The 20,725-nt window shown below is 41.3% G+C and overlaps 2 protein-coding genes across 2 annotated transcripts in view; both read left to right on the plus strand.

Moving 5' to 3' along the window:
* Positions 1-10,488: 10,488 nt before the first annotated feature.
* On the plus strand, positions 10,489-14,460 carry LOC109899103 (uncharacterized). The gene is made up of 5 exons (XM_020494158.2): positions 10,489-11,177; positions 12,352-12,578; positions 12,708-12,867; positions 13,020-13,209; positions 14,418-14,460. The coding sequence occupies exons 1-5, from the start codon at positions 10,883-10,885 to the stop codon at positions 14,425-14,427; spliced, it is 882 nt and encodes a 293-aa protein (XP_020349747.1). The 5' UTR covers positions 10,489-10,882; the 3' UTR covers positions 14,428-14,460.
* Positions 14,461-19,675: 5,215 nt separating this feature from the next.
* The window catches only part of LOC109899714 (ras and Rab interactor 2), a 48,140-nt gene continuing 47,090 nt past the window's right edge, over positions 19,676-20,725 (plus strand). Inside the window, exon 1 of the mRNA XM_020495181.2 lies at positions 19,676-19,955. The gene's annotated coding sequence lies outside the window, so the exon portion shown is untranslated. The remainder of the gene's footprint in view (positions 19,956-20,725) is intronic.

The raw sequence follows: 20,725 nt of genomic DNA on the forward strand, positions 1-20,725 counted from the left end.
CCCGCTATCATCCAGAAGGCAAGGTCAGTACAGGTGCATCAAAGCAGGGACCGAGAGACTGAAAAACAGCTTCTATCTCAAGGCCATCAGACTGTTAAACAGCCACCACTAACTTTGAGTGGCTGCTGCCAACACACTGACTCAACTCCAGCCACTTTAATAATGGGAATTGATGGAAATTGATGTAAAATATATCACTAGCCACTTTAAACAATGCTACTTAATATAATGTTTACATACCCTACATTATTCATCTCATATGTATATGTATATACTGTACTCTATATCATCTACTGCATCTTTATGTAATACATGTATCACTAGCCACTTTAAACTATGCCACTTTGTTTACATACCCTACATTACTCATCTCATATGTATATACTGTACTCGATACCATCTACTGCATCTTGCCTATGCGGTTCTGTACCAACACTCATTCATATATCTTTATGTATATATTCTTTATCCATTTACACTTGTGTGTATAAGGTAGTAGTTTTGGAATTGTTAGGTTAGATTACTTGTTGGTTATTACTGCATTGTCGGAATTAGAAGCGCAAGCATTTCGCTACACTCGCATTAACATCTGCTAACCATGTGTATGTGACAAATAAATTTGATTTGATTTGATCTATTTCTGTATAATAAAAAAAATCTATGTCCAAATTGGCTCTTTTACACTGGGGGTCAATGGGAAAGAATGTTTGTTTTCACCAATTTGTGGGCGTGTTCGAGGGGAATTCCTTATTATTACCTCTGAGTAGGGCTGGCATTTTGACCCCATTCTGGAACTCAAGTAATTTAATAAGGATCTCTATGGCTCAAACCCTCTTTGCCGCCAAACATTCATTTGTTCTTTGAGCTGCTTGAGCCAGAGACAGAAAAGGAAGTGAGACATCCCAATATATATGTATTGCTGGATCGCAACCAACTGAACGGTGCATACACCGCCACCTACTTGTTGGAGTGTGAGGTCAGTCACGGCCTCCCTATTCATCAATTTCTCTAATCTTGCCCTGTGCTTCCTTCCGCCTGTTGTCCTGGAGTGTTAATTCATCACACGTTCTGGCAAAAAAAAGGGAAGGTAAAAAGGACAGGTAAACAGGGAAGAAAAATTACCCTACCAACTAATCCTACCCCCATTAAAACATCACTACTATTCCACTACCCTATCTGATCCTACACCAGGCCGGCAGCCTGGGAGGATGGGACACTATCATTCAACACACCTTGTAAACTCAATCTTAAACACTCAAGTACTTGTCCGCTGCTGCCACCACATCTATTTTCTGTGATTTACGTTTCAGTTCTGCGGTACAGTTGATAGCCATGGCTATGAACGCTAAGAAACCAACCTTACTGAAGCACATGTTATTCCTGTCACTCTCTATATGCCTATGGCTACTCACCGGGAGCCTCTTAGGATCCCTCGCCCTGGCCCATGTTCTTCTACTACTGTCTTCAGTCCCTCAGTGTACAACACCTTCTGTACTACTGTAACCCTGGCAACCTCAACCTGCCTTTCTCTCACCGGACACTTCTGATCTCCAGCACCATGGGTACTCCTACAGTTAATACTCACAACTTTTTTTCCACCGATACTACCCAGTCTTACACATATCTCTCACATCTAGGAATCTTCCTAAAACACACGGCTGCAACATGACCATAAGCCTCTGCATCAAAACTCAGCAGGACAGACAGTGTCTCATCTGTTTCACCACAATCTCCTCCGCCAGGTCTGCGTCATACCAAACGGTGGGCGTCACAGACATGGGAATCTTTCATTTCAGTTGATCCTCCTCAACACAATGCAACCCCAGTTATCACTCCTTTCAACAGCGCCCTAATCCGAACAGCAAAGCAAGTCACAGTTCATGTCCCAAGGCACATGGTGTGGAGTGGCTGCTCATCACGAGTTCACTTCAAGTTACTTTCACCAACTCAAACAGTCCCCAAACTCTTCTCCATCCAACCTGACACCAAATATGAATCAGCCAGAAGGCAATCCATTCTCTCCAACGACAACAAAAAAAATCACACTCCCACTGGGCCAGAATCATCTTTGTCATAATTTCCTTCTTCCCGCTCTTCACAGACACATCAAACTCTACACCATGCTGCTCCGAATCTCCTCTCTCTCTCTCGCTCTCTCTCTAATCAGTTTCACGTTCTGAGCGACTGAAGTAGTTTTCCAGTTTTATAATTGATACTAGAGATCTTCAGAGATCTATCTACCTCTACCCAAATACCCATCGGGTCGAGATCTAAAAAATGTCACAGGTCTGGGTCGGATCTGATTGTTACGGGTTGTTACGGGTCTCAGGTATGTGAAATTCTAACTGACTTGTCTGGAAGGACCCGTACAGATCTGAACGTGATGTTGCAGCAGCGAGAGAAATTTGATAAGCAAGAGCAGCAGCTTAAATTTTCTCAAGAGTTGAGCATGTACAGTTGAAGTCGGAAGTTTACACACACCTTAGCCAAATACATTTTAACTCCGTTTTTCACAATTCCTGACATTTAATCCGAGTAAAAATTCCCTGTCTTAGGTCAGTTAGGATCACCACTTTATTTTAAGAATGTGAAATGTCAGAATAATAGTTGAGATAATGATTTCTTTCAGCTTGTATTGCTTTCATCACATTCCCAGTGGGTCAGACGTTTACATACACTCAATTAGTATTTGGTAGCATTGCCTTTAAATTGTTTAACTTATGCCAAACGTTTCGGGTAGCCTTCCACAACCTTCCCACAATAAGGTGGGTGAATTTTGGCCCATTCCTCCTGACAAAGCTGGTGTAACTGAGTCAGGTTTGTAGGCCTCCTTGCTCACACATGCTTTTTCAGTTCTGCCCACAAATGTTCTATAGGATTGAGGGCAGGACTTTGTGATTGTCACTCCAACACCTTGACATTGTTGTCCTTAAGCCATTTTGCAACAACTTTGGAAGTATACTTGGGGTCATTGTCCATTTGGAAGACCCATTTGCAACCAAGCTTTAACTTCCTGACTGACATCTTGAGATGTTGCTTCAATATATCCACGTAATTTTCCTTGCCTCATGTTGCCATCTATTTTGTGAAGTGCACCAGTCCCTCCTGCAGCAAAGCCCCCCCACAACATGATGCTGCCACCCCCGTGCTTCACGGTTGGGATGGTGTTCTTCGGCTTGTAAGCCTCCCCCTTTTACCTCCAAACATATTGATGGTCATTATGGCCAAACAGTTCTATTTTTGTTTCATCAGACCAGAGGACATTTCTCCAAAACGTACGATATTTAACCCATGTGCAGTTGCAAACTGTAGTCTGGCTTTTTTATGGCGGTTTTGAAGCAGTGGTTTCTTCCTTGCTGAGCGGCCTTTCAGGTTATGTCGATATAGGACTCGTTTTACTGTGGATATAGATTACTGTGGTACCCGTTTCCTCCAGCATCTTCATAAGGTCCTTTGCTGTTGTTCTGGGATTGATTAGCAATTTTCGCACCAAAGTACGTTCATCTCTATGAGACAGAATGCGTCTCCTTCCTGAGCGGTATGACAGCTGTGCGGTTCTATGGTGTTTATAGTTGCATACCATTGTTTGTACAGATGAAAGTGGTACCTTCAGGCATTTGGAAATTGCTCCCAAGGATGAACTAGACTTGTGGAAGTCTACAAAAACAATTCTGAGTTCTTGGCTGATTTCTTTTGATTTTCCCATGATGTCAAGCAAAGAGGCACTGAGTTTGAAGGCAGGTCTTGAAATACATCCACAGGTACACCTCCAATTGACTCAAATGATGTCAATTAGCCTATCAGAAGTTCTAAAGCCATGACATCATTTTCTGGAATTTTCCATGCTGTTTAAAGGCACAGTCAATTTCATGTATGTAAACGTATGACCCACTGGAATTGTGATACAGTGAATTATAAGTGAAATAATCTGTTAACAATTGTTGGAAAAATTACTTGTGTCATGCACAAAGTAGATGTCCTAATCGACTTGCCAAAACTATAGTTTGTTAACAAGAAATTAGTGGAGTGGTTGAAAAACAAGTTTTAATGACTCCAACCTAAGTGTATGTAAACTTCCGACTTCAACTGTAGCTTGCTGTTGGCCAATGATAAGTTTTCAAAGCAATAGGCTACAGCCATTGAGTATCGCTCCATGTGTGGCAAAAGTTAGGAGATATCTAATCAATGGAAGATGGTATTAAAAGTATTAAAAGTTGAAGGAGAAGGATAGGCTACAACAACCAACAGTCAACTTAATATTCTGAATGGAGTTGTTGTTATTGGTAACTGCAGGATGAGAAAGCGCATGCACTGCAGCCTCAGTTAACTTAGCTAACTAGCTTCTCTCGGTTTGATGCAGTCAAGACAGGTACTACGTAATCAAATTTGATGATAAATAACCTAGCTATGGCAGCTATTAGTCTACTATAGCACAAGTCGGCTTCTGTCTCTCTGTTCTCAGTCCCTCCTCCCTGCTCACTGTGTCACTCCCTCACAGTATGGCCCTTCCCCCGCCTGCAAGAGCTGCACCTCTCTCTCCTCTTGCGCTTTATCAGAGGTCCAAGACCTGTGAAGCCCCAGGTCCAAGACCTGTGAAGACCTCTACTTGACACCTAACATCTTCTCAGTGTTTTTCCTTGTTCTTTCGACCCTGCCGCCATCTTTCTCTTGTCGGTTTCACCTTCCAAACAGCTGTAGCACGGTTTCCCATTTTTTGACTGATCTCGCAACATAGTCTTTTGTCACAGGTTTTTTTATGTCTTTTACGCTTTCTTTCTCATTTTGTTTTCTTCCGAGCTACTGAAATACTGTTTTCCATTTTTGTACTTGATGCCTATCAACCTCCCATCCTCATTCTTAATATTCAGAACTCCTGGGACCATCCCACTCACAATTTTTTTCTGGTTCAATGTTAGAAAATAAACTAAGCAGTCCCATAGAAAATGATAGAGAAAGCATCCCAAAATATAGTTCCCATTATAGCATCTGTAAGCGCACGGGCAGCACCATTGAGGCAATCTCCATTTTGAAATAGTCCTAAAAAAAATCACAATTGGCTGACCCCTTCTGATGACCCAGTTGGGCATAACTTCAACAGGTTCATCAGGAGGGGTCAGCCAATGAAGAAGTTGGAAGTCCCACCCAGTTGATGACATTAAAACGGTGGAAGCCCTCAATGGCACTGTCCATACTAAAACAGCCTTTTGGCCACTATAGGCCTCTATCATTCTCTATCGATGAACAATGAGAGGGCAGGTACGCGTGCGAACAATAGGCACAACTGAGTTGTTTTTCGCAAAGTTGCCTGAATGCAACGTGCATCCCGTTACAGTACCAGTCAAAAGTTTGGACAAACCTACTCATTCAAGTGTTTTTCTTTATTTTTACATTGTATAATAATAGTGAAGACATGAAAACTATGAATTAACACATATGGAATCATGTAGTAGCCAAAACAAAGTGTTAAAGAAATCAAAATATATTTTATATGAGATTTTTTTAAATACCCACCCTTTGCCTTGATGACAGCTTTGCACACTCTTGGCATTCTCTCAACCAGCATCATGAGGTAGTCACCGGGAATGCATTTCAATTAACAGGTGTAATTTGTGGAATTTCTTTCCTTCTTAATGCCTTTGAGACAATCAGTTGTGACAAGGTAGGGGAGGTATACAGAAGATGGTCTTTTACCAAATATGGCTAAGTCCATATTATGGCAAGAACATCTCAAATAAGCAAAGAGAAACAACAGTCCATCATTAATTTAAGACATGAAGGTCAGTCAATCCAGAAAATGTAAATAACTTTAAAAGTTTTTTCAAGTGTAGTCGCAAAAACCATCAAGCTCTATGATGAAACTGGCTCTCATGATGACTACCACAGGAAAGGAGAGTTACCTCTGCTGCAGAGGATAAGTTCATTAGAGTTACCAGCTTCAGAAATTGCAGCCCAAATAAATGCTTCACAGAGTTCAAGTAACAGACACATCTCAACATCAACTGTTCAGAGGAGACGGTGTGAATCAGGTCGAATTGATGCAAAGAAACCACTACTAAAAGACAACAATAATAAGAAGAGACTTGTTTGGGGTAAGAAACATGAGCAATGGACATTAGATCAGGCTACAATGGGGCGGCAGGGTAGCCTAGTGGTTAGAGCGTTGGATTATTAACGGGAAGGTTGTAAGTTCAAACCCCCGAGCTGACAAGGTACGAATCTGTCGTTCTGCCCCTGAACAGGCAGTTAACCCACTGTTCCTAGGCCGTCATTGAAAATAAGAATTTGTTCTTAACTGACTTGCCTTGTTAAATAAAGGTAAAAAAAGATTGGTGGAAATCTGTCCTTTGGTCTGATGAGTCCAAATCTCAAATTTCAAAGACCGCCGTGTCTTTTAAAGACGCAGAGTTGGTGAACGGATGATCAGTTCAATGCACACTTAACTAGCATGGCTACCACAGCATTCTGCAGTGATACACCATCCCAACTGGTTTCAGCTTAGTGGGACTATCATATGTTTTTCAAGAGGACAATGACCCAACACACCTCCAGGTGGTGTAAGGGCTATTTGACCAAGAAGGAGAGTGATGGAGTGCTGCACCCGACCTCAACCCAGATGGAGTGCTGCACCCGACCTCAACCCAGATGGAGTGCTGCACCCGACCTCAACCCAGATGGAGTGCTGCACCCAACCTCAACCCAGATGGAGTGCTGCACCCGACCTCAACCCAGGTGGAGTGCTGCACCCGACCTCAACCCAGATGGAGTGCTGCACCCGACCTCAACCCAGATGGAGTGCTGCACCCAACCTCAACCCAATTGAGATGGTTTGGGATGAGTTGGACTGCAGAGTGAAAGAAAAGCACCCAACAAGTGCTCAGCATATATGGAAACTCATTCAAGACTCTTGGAAAAGCATTCCAGGTGAAGCTGGTTGAGAGAATGCCAAGAGTGTGCAAAGCTGTCATCAAGGCAAAGGGTGGCTACTTTGTAGAATATAAAATATATTTTGATTTGTTTAACACATTTTGGGTTACAACACGATTCCATATGTGTTATTTCATAGTTTTGATGTCTTCACTATCATTCTACAATGTAGAAATATAGTTTTAAATTAAATTAAAATCTTGAAGGAGTAGGTAGGTCCAAACTGTTGACTGGTGCTGTACATCCGAAAACGTTTAAACAGCCTAAACATTAATTTGATCAAATAAGCCTCACATACAGTGGGGCAAAAAAGTATTTAGTCAGCCACCAATTGTGCAAGTTCTCCCACTTAAAAAGATGAGAGGCCTGTAATTTTCATCATAGATACACTTCAACTATGGCAGACAAAATTAGAAGAAAATCCTGAAAATCACATTGTAGGATTTCTTATGAATTATTTGCAAATTATGGTGAAAAATAAGTATTTGGTCACCTACAAACAAGCAAGATTTCTGGCTCTCACAGACCAGTAACTTCTTCTTTAAGAGGCTCATCTGTCCTCCACTCGTTACCTGTATTAATGGCACCTGTTTGAACTTGTTATCAGTATAAAAGACACCTGTCCACAACCTCAAACAGTCACACTCAAAACTCCACTATGGCCAAGACCAAAGAGCTGTCAAAGGACACCAGAAACAAAATTGTAGACCTGCACCAGGCTGGGAAGACTGAATCTGCAATAGGTAAGCAGCTTGGTTGGAAGAAATCAACTGTGGGAGCAATTATTAGGAAATGGAAGACATACAAGACCACTGATAATCTCCCTCGATCTGGGGCTCCACGCAAGATCTCACCCCGTGGGGTCAAAATGATCACAAGAGCGGTGAGCAAAAATCCCAGAACTACACGGGGGGACCTAGTGAATGACCTGCAGAGAGCTGGGACCAAAGTAACAAAGCCTACCATCAGTAACACACTACGCCGCCAGGGACTCAAATCCTGCAGTGCCAGACGTGTCCCCCTGCTTCAGCCAGTACATGTCCAGGCCCGTCTGAAGTTTTAAACCACACGTAGAAAATAAGACATTTATTTTTTTGTTAACCAAATTCGACACTGTCTCATTGACCTCAGTATAAAAACTCCTCGGTTGGTGAGCGAAAAAAAGATGCCACATTCTGGAGAAAACTGATTTTGGGCTCAGTTATCCGACTCGCTTAGCTTCTTCCTCTTTGTACGAGGCGAGGCAACAAGGGTGAATTCCTGACAATTCACGCTGGGTTCATAGCCATAGAGAACAAGAGGCTACTAGTGGCAAAAAGGCTGTTTTAGTATTGGTAGCCCCAGAGGGCTTCCACCATGCTTCCGCCATTTTAAAGTAGTCAAAAGTAGTCAACTCGGTGGGTATTCTGTCACAGACGCTATGCAATCTGGTTTCAGAGCTGATCATGGGTGCACCTCAGCCACGCTCAAGGTCCTAAACGATATCATAACCGCCATCAATAAGAGACATTACTGTGTAGCCGTATTCATCGACCTGGCCAAGACTTTCGACTCTGTCAATCACCACATTCTTATCGGCAGACTAAACAGCCTTGGTTTCTCAAATGACTGCCTCGCCTGGTTCACCAACTACTTCTCTGATAGAGTTCAGTGTGTCAAATTGGAGGGCCTGTTGTCTGGAGCTCTGGCAGTCAATATGGGGGTGCCACAGGGTTCAATTCTCGGGCCGACTCTCTTCTCTGTATACATCAATGATGTCGCTCTTGCTGCTAGTGATTCTCTGATCCACCTCTACGCAGATGACACCATTTTGTATACTTCTGGCCCTTCTTTTGGACACTGTGTTAACTAACCTCCAGGCGAGCTTCAATGCCATACAACTCTCCTTCCGTTGCCTCCAACTGCTCTTAAATGCAAGTAAAACTAAACGCATGCTCTTCAACCGATCGCTGCCCCGCACTTGCCCGCCCATCCAGCATCTCTACTCTGGACGGTTCTGACTTTGAATATGTGGACAACTACAAATACCTTGTGTCTGGTTAGACTGTAAACTCTCCTTCCAGACTCACATTAAGCATCTCCAATCCTATTGAGCAACAAAGCATCCTTCACTCATGCAGCCAAACATACCCTTGTAAAACTGACCATCCTACCGATCCTCGGCGATGTCATTTACAAAATAGCCTCCAACACTCTACTCAACAAATTGGATGCAGTCTATCACAGTGCCATCCGTTTTGTCACCAAAGCCCCATATACTCCCCACCATTGTGACCTGTATGCTCTCGTTGGCTGGCCCTCGCTTCATACTCGTCGCCAAACCCACTGGCTCCAGGTCATCTACAAGTCTCTGCTAGGTAAAGCCCCGGCTTATCTCAGCTCACTGGTCACCATAGCAGCACCCACCCGTAGTACCCGCTCCAGCAGGTATATCTCACTAGTCATCCCCAAAGCCAATTCCTCCTTTGGCCGGCTTTCCTTCCAGTTCTCTGCTGCTAATGACTGGAAGAAACTGCAAAAATCACTGAAGCTGGAGACTCATATCTCCCTCACTAGCTTTAAGCACCAGCTGTCAGAGCAGCTCAACGCACCTGTACATAGCCCATCCAACTACCAACTACCTCATCCCCATACTGTGTTTATTTATCTCGCTCCTTTGCACCCCAGTATCTCTACTTTCACATTCATCTTCTGCACATCAATAACTCCAGTGTTTAATTAGTATATTGTAATTACTTCGCCACCATGGCCTATTTATTGCTTTACCTCCCTTATCTTACCTCATTTGCACACACTGTACATAGACTTTTTATACTGTATTATTGACCGTATGTTTGTTTACTCCATGTGTAACTCTGTGTTGTTGTATGTGTCGAACTGCTTTGCTTTATTCTTGGCCAGGTCGCAGATGTAAATGAAAACTTGTTCTCAACTAGCCTACCTGGTTAAATAAAGGTGAGAAAAAAATATATAATAAAAATAATGGCACAGATACAAAGATGAGTCCTCTATCTCTATGGTCCCACCTGCTCTCTCCTCCTCCCATCTTTGAGATCATATATTTCTCGTTATAGTGGGCACTCGACTATCTTGTCAATATAATAGATCGGGCTCTCCAACCCTGTTCCTGGAGAGCTACCCTCCTGTAGGTTTTCGCTCCAACCCGAGTTGTAACTAACTTGATTCAATTTATTAACCTTAAGCATCTAATTATTAGAATCAGGTGAGCTAGATTAGGGTTGGAGTGAAAACCTACAGGACAGTAGCTCTCTAAGAACAGGGTCCTGTAATAGATCATCTTTGGCAGGGGAACACAACTGTTTACCAAATATTGGGCGTCTTTGAGTGGTAAGGCGAAAGCAACTGAATGTAGACAAGTAGAAGTCAGGGGAGGTGCATCTCAGACAGCCAAAACCTCAAAAAATCAGTAATGTTTAACAGCATAGTGCAACACACTTTGAAAGGCGGAGACCATTCCATTGAAGTTTCCCAATCACTCACAGCTGGCACAAAAAATATATACTTTAAATGTTGGAACCTTGATGATCACTACATTGTGTTAGTTAAAGTTACATCAAATGTAGCCTACAATGTAAAAATTTCTATCAGCGGGCTACAATGTTACTGTTATGGTTACATTCGGCATACATGCTAATTGGCATCTTTCCATGAACTAAAAACGTTCAAGATAAATATGCAGTCAACCCGTGGGAAAGAAATATGTTGATTGTTGCGGTGGGAATTGTAGTTCTTCTGGCCTTCCCAATGTTCTCGCAACATTACCGTGACGTTGTTGCACCGTGATATCATGCGCTGGCTGTGGACTGCTTGATAACCACTTCCGCTTTTTTCCACGCAGGTCAACATTTGCGTTTACCTAGAAAGACAGTAAAGACATTGTAGAAAGGTTTTTGTCGGTTAAAACTCACGTTTAGGAGATCGACAGGTTGAGATATTTATGGAGCATAATAATGGAGATACTTCTAGCTGGTCGATGCAGCGACGAATGGAAGGTTTGGTCAACAAACACATGGCAGACATAGCACTAGAAACACTCCAACAGAGACTATCAGCTGTGTCCGACGAAATGAACCATCTTGCGGAACATGTCTCGAGACGCTCGGAGGATGTTCCCAAGTATGATATTCCAAGACGCACAGATGTAAACTTTGACGTTGAGTCACTGAGTGCAACATTTAGCACGGGTGGTGTTGGGGAAAAGTTGGCGATCCCCGGCACCTCATCATCAGCAGGTAACGTTTTACCCTTGCTTGATTAACTATAGTTGTGTTTTTAAAGTGAATTTCCTACTTTGTTTTGTATTTTCTTGGAAGTAACAAGTATCGGGGAAAAAACAAAGAATCCCAGGATTGATTCAGTTTGTGTGACCAATCAGATTCTCAGGAGAAACAAACATAGTACCCCAGGCTACATTTCTAATTGGCTGAAGAGTTACAGTAGCCAATGAGACTCACTCGCTGTTTTAGATTGATGGGGAAAATGACTACAGCTAGGCCTGTCACTGTTCAAAAATGTGACACTAAATACGACAAATCAACAAACTGACATGTCAATTCAATAAATTCTTGCAATTCTATTTTTTTTTCATCCAATTCTTTAAAAAACTACACTTCCTTGAAAATAAGAAACATCTTCATAGAAAAAAACATGTTTTGTAGTCTCCAGCTGAAATTAATAGTCCCTATGCTGTAATCAAATAAAATTATATTAGTCACATACGCCGAATACAACAGTGAAATGCTTACTTACAAGCTCCTAACCAACAATGCAGTTGAAAAAATATGAATAAGAAATAAAGGAACAAGTAAATAAAGAGGAGCAGTGAAATAACAATAGCGAGACTATATACAGGGGGTACCGGTACAATGTGCGAGGGCACCGGTTCGTTGTGGTAATATGTTCATGTAGGTAGAGTTATTAAAGTGACTATGCATAGATAATAACAGAGAGTAGCGGCGGCGTAAAAGGGGGGGTGGGGGGGCAATGCAAATAGTCTGGGTAGCCATTTGATTTAATGTTCAGGGGTCTTATGGCTTGGGGGTAGGAGTCTTTTGGCTTGGGGTAGAAGTCTATGACTAGGGTGGCTGGAGTTTAACTATTTCTAGGGCCTTCCTCTGACACTGCCTGGTATAGAGGTCCTGGATGGCAGGAAGCTTGCCACAGTGATGTACTGGGCTGTACGCACTGCCCGCTGTAGTGCCTTGCAGTCGGAGGCCGAGCAGTTGCCATACCGGGCAGTGATGCAACCAATCAGGATGCTCTCGATGGTGCAGCTGTAGAACCTTTTGAGGATCTGAGGACCCATGCCAAATCTTTTCAGTCTCCTGGGGGGGAATAGGTTTCCTCCATTGGCCCCTACCTTGACCCTGTGTCATCCTAAATCAGTTTCTATCCACTGTTCCTCAGAGACGGCTGCCCAGCGTAAAATCATCTCACTGCTGGTGGAGATTAAGGAGGAGCAGCAGAGACAGTGGGGCGTTTTGAGGCAGATGCAGGCCAGGGTTCAGGGCCAGAGCTTTCCGGTGGTAGAGGAAGAGGTGGAGGCTCTAGACATTGACATCCCACTGAGGACCATGGAGCAGCTAGATGACACAGAGAGGCACCTGGAGGATGCAGGAGCACAGAAGAGAATGGTAGGTGGACCGAGTGACCCGCAAAGGCTTGAACAAGTGACAAGCACACTACCTAATGTTGTAGTATAATACTGCTAAATAATGGGAAGTGATTGTGTTATAAATGGTGTATGTGTCTATCTATGACAGGTGTCTCACCTGTCACGAATGGGTGGGGCCACGTTTGATGATGCGGTGCGAAGGCTCATGCAGGCAGTGCTATCTTTTGCTGTGGGCTCTGAGCTCAACTGGGTGGGCCGAGGCCAGAAAAGGAGCTTCAGAAACACCCGCCTCCAAGGGGTCCTCTTCTGTAAGTACCGGTATCATATCTTACACATACTGTTAGGGTTGGAGAGAGGGATGCATGATGCAGAAAGATCAGTCTCCATAGACATTTGGAATGTAAACCACTGAAGTGAATTGGGATGCAGCACTGACCTCACTACTTCTCTATCACCGTAGGTGCTCTGAAAAGAACCCCAGTGGGCAAAGAGGCCACACATCACCAGTTTGCAGACGTGGTGAAGAAGTGGCTGCGGTTCGCCCCATTCAGACAGGGAGGGAGTGGTCGACGGCATTATAAACCACCTGTTGACTTCCTGTGTCCAAAGGAATGTGTAGATCTGCCTACACATCAGCCTACACATCCACAGTAACTCACAATCAGCTTATTATATTGTTTAACATTTTAGTATTTTTTCCTAAGATTGTTACATTGCAAAAAATAAATGCTATTTGAATGTGAATACATGTGGTTTGGCCCATGTTACTTCATACAGGGCCAAACCTGTGATCTGCTCAAGTAACTTGGACCCCTGCATAAATCATGCAACGATGTAAATCACGTGCCAAACTCATTCCACGGAGGGTAGAGTGTCTGTGTGTTTTCACTCCTCCCTTGTACTTGATTGATGAATTAAGGTCACTAATTAGTAAATAACTTCAGTCACCTGGTTTTCTAGGTATTAATTGAAAATAAATAATAAAAACCTGCAGACACTAGGCACAACATGGAATGAGTTTGACACCCCTGATGTAAATTGAAGATGTATTCTCAAAGTCCAGTTTCTCACACAGTTCTCAAAATTATGCCCACAATGTATATGATCTTGTATAGTCTCCAATAGAGTCACATCCCATGATGCTCCTCACATCACAGATCTGTCAGGTGTGGTTGGATGTTTGTTCCTGAGTAATTCAAACCAAATACTGCTGCAAAACCTGTTGATAAAAGTTGTGTATTGCAGTTAATGCTTTGAAGGTACTGATTAGAAAGCTTTCTGGCATATTTTTTACCCCACTAATGAGAGTATGCAAATATACACTACTATTCAAAAGTTTGGGGTTACATAGAAATGTTCTTGTTTTTGAAAAAGCACATTTTTTGTCCATTTAAAATAACATAAAATTGATCAGAAATACAGTGTAGACATTGTTAATGTTGTAAATGACTATTGTAGCTGGAAATGGCTGATTTTTAATGGAATATCAACATAGGTGTACAGAGGCCCATTATCAGCACTCCTGTGTTCCAATGGCACGTTATGTTAGTTAATCCAAGTTTATCATTTTAAAAGGCTAATTAATAATTAGAAAATCATTTTGCAATTATGTTAGCACAGCTGAAAACTGTTGTGTTGATTTAAAGAAGCAATAAAACTGGCCTTCTTTAGACTAGTTGAGTATCTGGAGCATCCGCATTTGTGGGTTCGCTTACAGGCTCGAAATGGCCAGAAACAAATTATTTTCTTCTGAAACTCATCAGTCTATTCATGTTCTGAGAAATGAAGGCTATTCCATGTGAGAAATTGGCAAGAAACGTAAGATCTCGTGCAACGCTGTGTACTACTCCCTTCACAGAACAGCGTAAACGGGCTCTAACCAGAAGAGGAGAGGAAGGCCCCGGTGCACAACTGAGCAAGAGGACAAGTACATTAGTGTCTAGTTTGAGAAACAGACGCCTCACAAGTCCTCAACTGGCAGCTTCATTAAATAGGACCCACAAAACCCCCGTCTCAACGTCAACAGTGAAGAGGCGACTCCAGGATGCTGGCCTTCTAGACAGAGTTGCAAAGAAAAAGTAGATATTCTATAAAAAATCTGCAGTTTCCAGCTACAATAGTAATTTACAACATTAACTATGTCTACACTGTATTTCTGATCAATTTGGCTGTTAATATAGGCCATGAGCATTGCAGTTTGTAGTAGGTCTATGACGTTTTCATCCTTACGAAGACGCAGGCTTCCGGGTCATTCAGATGACCTCTTTCTGCACATTATTTTTTCTATATAACTGTGAGTGAGTGAATGTTAGAGACACGAAAGCAATTTACTATATGTTAAAAAGTAATGTCTATATAAGCTTATTTCTTGTAACAACCATCATACATTGTAAATATCCATAAATTGATATTTGTAAATACATATTTCTCATTAATTTCTGTTTCCTTGTTTTGTAATGAAAAAATGTGTAATTGGGGTACCAGCCCAAACTGTTATAGCTCACTGACATCATTGATTCAGGTATGGTTTGTGCTGGGCACTGAGAAACACACACAAAGGCATTTTTAAAGAAATAGCTGTGTTTCTGGTGAATTTTGAAGGGAAAATACATCCAAAACATGCCTGATAATTTGGTCAATACACTACCGTTCAAAGTTTTTAGAACACCTACAGTACCCAAGCAAAGGTTTTTCTTTATTTGTACTATTTTCTACATTGTATAATAATAGGGAAGACATAAAACTATTGAAATAATACATTTGTAATCATGTAGCAACCAAAAAAGTGTTAAACAAATCAAAATATATTTTATATTTGAGATTATTCAAATAGCATCCAACAGTCTTTAAGGAGTTCCAACATACAGTTGAAGTCAGAAGTTTACATACACTTGGGATGGAGTCATTAAAATTAGTTTTTCAAACACTCCACAAATTTCTTGTTAACAAACTATAGTTTTGGCAAGTCGGTTAGGACATCTACTTTGTGCATGACACAAATTATTTTTCCAACACTTGTTTACAGACAGATTATTTCACTTATGCACTGTATCACAATTTCAGTGGGTCAGAAGTTCACATATACTAAGTTGACTGCCTTTAAACAGCTTGGAAAATTCCAGAAAAGTATGGCATGGCTTTAGAAGCTTCTGATAGGCTAATTGACATCATTTGAGTCAATTGGAGGTGTACCTCTGGATGTATTTCAAGGCCTACCTTCAAACTCAGTGTTTCTTTGCTTGACATCCTGGGAAAATCAAAAGAAATCAGCCAAGACCACAGATTCTTTTTTTTTGTAGATCTCCACAAGTCTGGATCATCCTTGGGAGCAATTTCCAAACGCCTGAAGTTACCACGCTAATCTGAACAAACAATAGTATGCAACTATAAACACCATGGGACCATGCAGCCACCATACCACTCAGGAAGGAGACTCATTCAGTTTCCTAGAGATGAACGTACTTTGGTGCGAAAAGTGCAAATCAATCCCAGAACAACAGCAAAGGACCTTGTGAAGATGCTGGAGGAAACGGGTACAAAAGTATCTACAGTATATCACAAAAGTGAGTACACCCCTCACATTTTTGTAAATCTGAGTATATCTTTTCATGTGACAACACTGAAGAAATGACAATTTGCTAAAATGTAAAGTAGTGAGTGTACAGCTTGTGTAACAGTGTAAATTTGCTGTCCCCTCAATAAGACAACACACAGCCATTAATGTCTAAACCGCTGGCAACGAAAGTGAGTACACCCCAAAGTGAAAATGTCCAAATTGGGCCCAAAGTGTCAATATTTTGTGTGGCCACCATCATTTTCAAGCACTGCCTTAACCCTCTTGGGCATGGAGTTCACCAGAGCTTCACAGGTTGCCACTGGAGTCCTCTTCCACTCCTCCATGACGACATCACGGACCTGCAGGAGGCCTACAAACCTGACTCCGTTACACCAGCTTTGTCAGGAGGAATGGGCCAAAATTCACCCACCTTATTGTGGGAGGCTTGTTGAAGGCTACCTGAAACATTTGACCCAAGTTAAACAATTTGAAGGCAATGCTACCAAACACTCATTAAGTATGTGTAGACTTCTGACCCACTGGGATTGTGATGAAATAAATAAAAGCTGAAATAAATCATTCTCTCTACTATTATTCTGGAATTTCACATGCTTAAAATAAAGTGGTGATCCTAACTGACCTAAAAAAAGGGAATTTTTACTCAGATTAAATGTCAGGAATTGCGAGAAACTGAGTTTAAATGTATTTGGCTAAGGTGTATGTAAACTTCCGATTTCAACTGTATGCTGAGCACTTGTTGGCTGCTTTTCCTTCACTCTGCGATCCGACTCATCCCAAACCATCTCAATTTGGTTGAGGTCGGGTGATTGTGGTAATCTGATGCAGCACTATATCACTCTCCTTTTTGGTCAAATAGCCCTTACACATCCTGGAGGTGTGTTGAGTCATTGTCCTGTTGAAAAACAAATGATAGTCCCACTAAGCCCAAACCAGATGCGATAGCGTATTGCTGCAGAATGCTGTGGTAGCCATGCTGGTTAAGTGTGCCTTGAATTCTAAATAAATCAGTGTCACCAAAGCACCATAACACCTCCTCCATGCTTCACGGTGGGAACCACACATGCAGAGATCATCTGTTCACCCACACTGCGTCTCACAAAGACACGCCGGTTGGAACCAAAAATCTCACATTTGGACTCCAGACCAAAGGACAAATTTCCAGCTGTCTAATGTCCATTGCTTGTGTTTCTTGGCCCAAGCAAGCCTCTTATTATTGGTGTCCTTTAGTTGTAGTTTCCTTTCAGAATTTCGACCATGAAGGCCTGATTCACACATTCTCCTCTGAACAGTTGATGTTGAGATGTGTCTGTTACTTGAACTCTGGGAAGCATTTGTTTAGGCTGCAATTTCTGGGGCTGTTACCTCTGCTGCAGTGGATAAGTTCATTAGAGTTATCTCTGGGTCTTCCATTCCTGTGGTGGTCCTCATGAGAGCCAGTTTCATCATAGCACATGATGGTTTTTGCGACTGCACTTAAGTTCTTGAAATTTTCTGTAATGATTGACCATGTCTTAAAGTAATGATGGACTGTCATTTATGTTTGCTTATTTGAGCTGTTCTTGCCATAATATAGACTTAACCCTATTTGGTAATAGACCATCTTCTGCATACCCCCCACCTTGTCACAACACAAATGATTGGCTCAAATGCATTAAGAAGGAAATAAATTCCACAAATGAACTTTTAAGAAGGCAACCTGTTAATTTAAATGTATTCCAGGTGACCACCTCATGAAGCTGTTTGAGAGTGTTCAACGCTGTCATCAAGGCTACTTTGAAGAATCTCAAATATTAAATATATTTTGATTTGTTTAACACTTTTTTTGGTTATGATTCCATATTTGTTATTTTATAGTTGTGATGTCTTCACTATGATTCTACAATGTAGAAAATAGTCAACATAAAGAAAAACCCTTGAATGAGTAGGTGTTCTAAAACTTTTGACAGGTAGTGTATATCCCAACCACAACTGAAATACAAATAAGTTCTGTATTACTTTAAAAGATCGGTCTAACGCTTTAAGTTCAGAAAGTCACAACCAAACCACTGTTTGAACTAAATTTACATGTTATAACCCATTATTCCTATTTGTGTATCCTTCACTATGCTTAGGATGTACTTTTTTACGACACGCTGTCGTTCACGTCGATCCAGAGCATCCCAAACATGCTCAATGGGTGACATGTATGGTGAGTATGCAGGCCATGGAAGAACTGAGACATTTTCAGCTTCCAGGAATTGTGTACAGATCCTTGCAACATGGGGCTTTGCATTATCATGCTGAAACATGAGGTGATGGTGGCGGATGAATGGCACGACAATGGGCCTCAGGATCTCGTCACGGTTTCTCTTTGCATTCAAATTCCCATCGATAAAATGAGGAAAACACTTCAAGTGCTTATGGAACATTTCTGGAATCTTTTATTTCAGCTCATGAAAGATAGGAACAACACTTTACATGTTGCGTTTATATTTTTGTTCATATATTTAGTAACTTTGCAACTACTTATTACTTTTCAGCTACTTTGCAACTACTTAGCCCTAACCTTAAAACCTTTAACCTAAATCCTAACCTTGACCCTAACCCCTAACCTAGCTAACGTTTGTTACCTCGCTAACATTAGCATTAGCCACATAGCTAGCTAACTTGTGTTACAACAAATTGGAATTCGTAACAAATTATGCGTTTTACAAATTGATAACATAATGTACGAATGATAATTTGTAACTTTTCATCCGAAAAGGATGATGGACATCCACAAATGAATACCATACAAAATATAACATATCTTACAAATTGGAGTTCCCTAGATTTACTTTTACTATGTTACGTCTACCCCCAAGTGCAGGTTGGGGAGACAGCCACTGCCTCTGACTGGGGAGAGAATCAGGCTTGCTTGAGTGGACTGCCTGACCTTAATAGAAACAACACTTCTCTAATTCTGTAGCCTACTAGAAATAATATATTTTAGGGTTCATAATACTACCAAAGTTGTATTTTGAGAAATAGCGTTCACTCACGAGATGCACATTTCTTCGCTTTGCAATAGAAACTTTCTCCATTTGAATTTTTTTTACATTTTCTCTATCATTCTTATTCATGCCTATAAATATTCGATGTTCATTTTGACTATTTTATTTGTTCCATGTTTGCTCACAGATTAGAGGGTTTGTTAAGAAGAGAGAAAGAGAGGAGATATTGTGAGTTTCTCCATAGCCCTGCTTAACTTTTTTCCCTTCACGAACCAAAATAATAATTGTCAGGGGGCGGATCCAGTCATAAAATGATGAATTTAGTAGAACTGTGTGGTGTAAGAAGACACAGAAAGCCAGTAGCTGCCAGGCGCTTTACAGTGAGATATGTTTATCTTGGTATATTATTGAGGGGGTCAAATTGTCCTGTCTCTAATATTGGAGGGGGTCATGACCACCCGATTCCCCGCAAGTTACGCGCCTGCGCACACATACAAAAAGAAAGTTGTAATTTTTCAGGAAAACAGGACATCCACACCAATAAAGCGGGGTGTACCCATGCCAAGGTCATCCCTTGCAAAGACACGTGACGTGAAAGCACTGATTTTACTTTAGTTCTCCAGCTGTTGCTAGGGATGTCGAATGCACGCATTGAACTGTGGAGGAAGGAAAGACAGGAACTAGAGTAAATCATGGACGCAAGCCGACTCGGAGCCCAACTTTCTACGACGAACTATGGAAACTCCATCATTTGAATGACACAAACGTGACTTATTACTTCACAACTGGAGGCAATTATAAACATACATCAGAGTTGTCTGTTTAGGAGCTCAATTCTTCCGACTTGGTACGTTTGAAAGAGATACGTTTTCATTGTGTTTTCATTTTGCAGCATTGTTTATAGAACGTTTCTCAATTCATTTCTCAATTTCCATGCCAGCAAGCCTGTCCGTAAATCATAAACGGCATATTTAGAAAGTATGATAATAGGCCCTATGTATTAATGTCGCCTTTTATTTTAGTCTAAAGAACTATTGTCCCCGAAAATACTTATCCTCCTGTTTGGATGGAGACTAAAAATCTCAAACATTGTCTCGCTAGTAACTGATTACATTCAGTTACATGTAATCTAATTAACGTTACAAAGAAACAGTAAGTAAACAGTTGGCAGCAATAATAAAAACATCTGAAAAAATAAGCACATTTAAATTTGTTCACCTAATCGAGAATGACCACAAGTTACAGACCACTATGATGACAGCAAATGCGTTTGATCGATAATTTATGTCTTCTTCTAATGCCTCTAAGGGGAAAGTCATCCAAAAGTAGTCAGATATTTACTTAGTTTGGGTAATCCTAAACTGCAGCCTCGTCTCAGATTTAATGTAACATAGTAAAGCAAATCTGGAACAGTCACGTTAGTATGATATGTAATGTTTGGTATGGTTACTTAAAGGCAACTAAAGTTGGGTGTGTAATGGAAATGTCTAGCAACCCAAAGGTTGCGAGTTTTAATTTTATCATGGACAATTTGAGCTAATTAGCAACTTTTCAACTACTTGCTACTTTGCAACTACTTAGCATGTTAGCTCACCCTTCCCCTAACCTTAACCCTTT

This window comes from Oncorhynchus kisutch, linkage group LG11 (assembly GCF_002021735.2).
Source record: "Oncorhynchus kisutch isolate 150728-3 linkage group LG11, Okis_V2, whole genome shotgun sequence".
Lineage (NCBI taxonomy): Eukaryota > Metazoa > Chordata > Actinopteri > Salmoniformes > Salmonidae > Oncorhynchus > Oncorhynchus kisutch.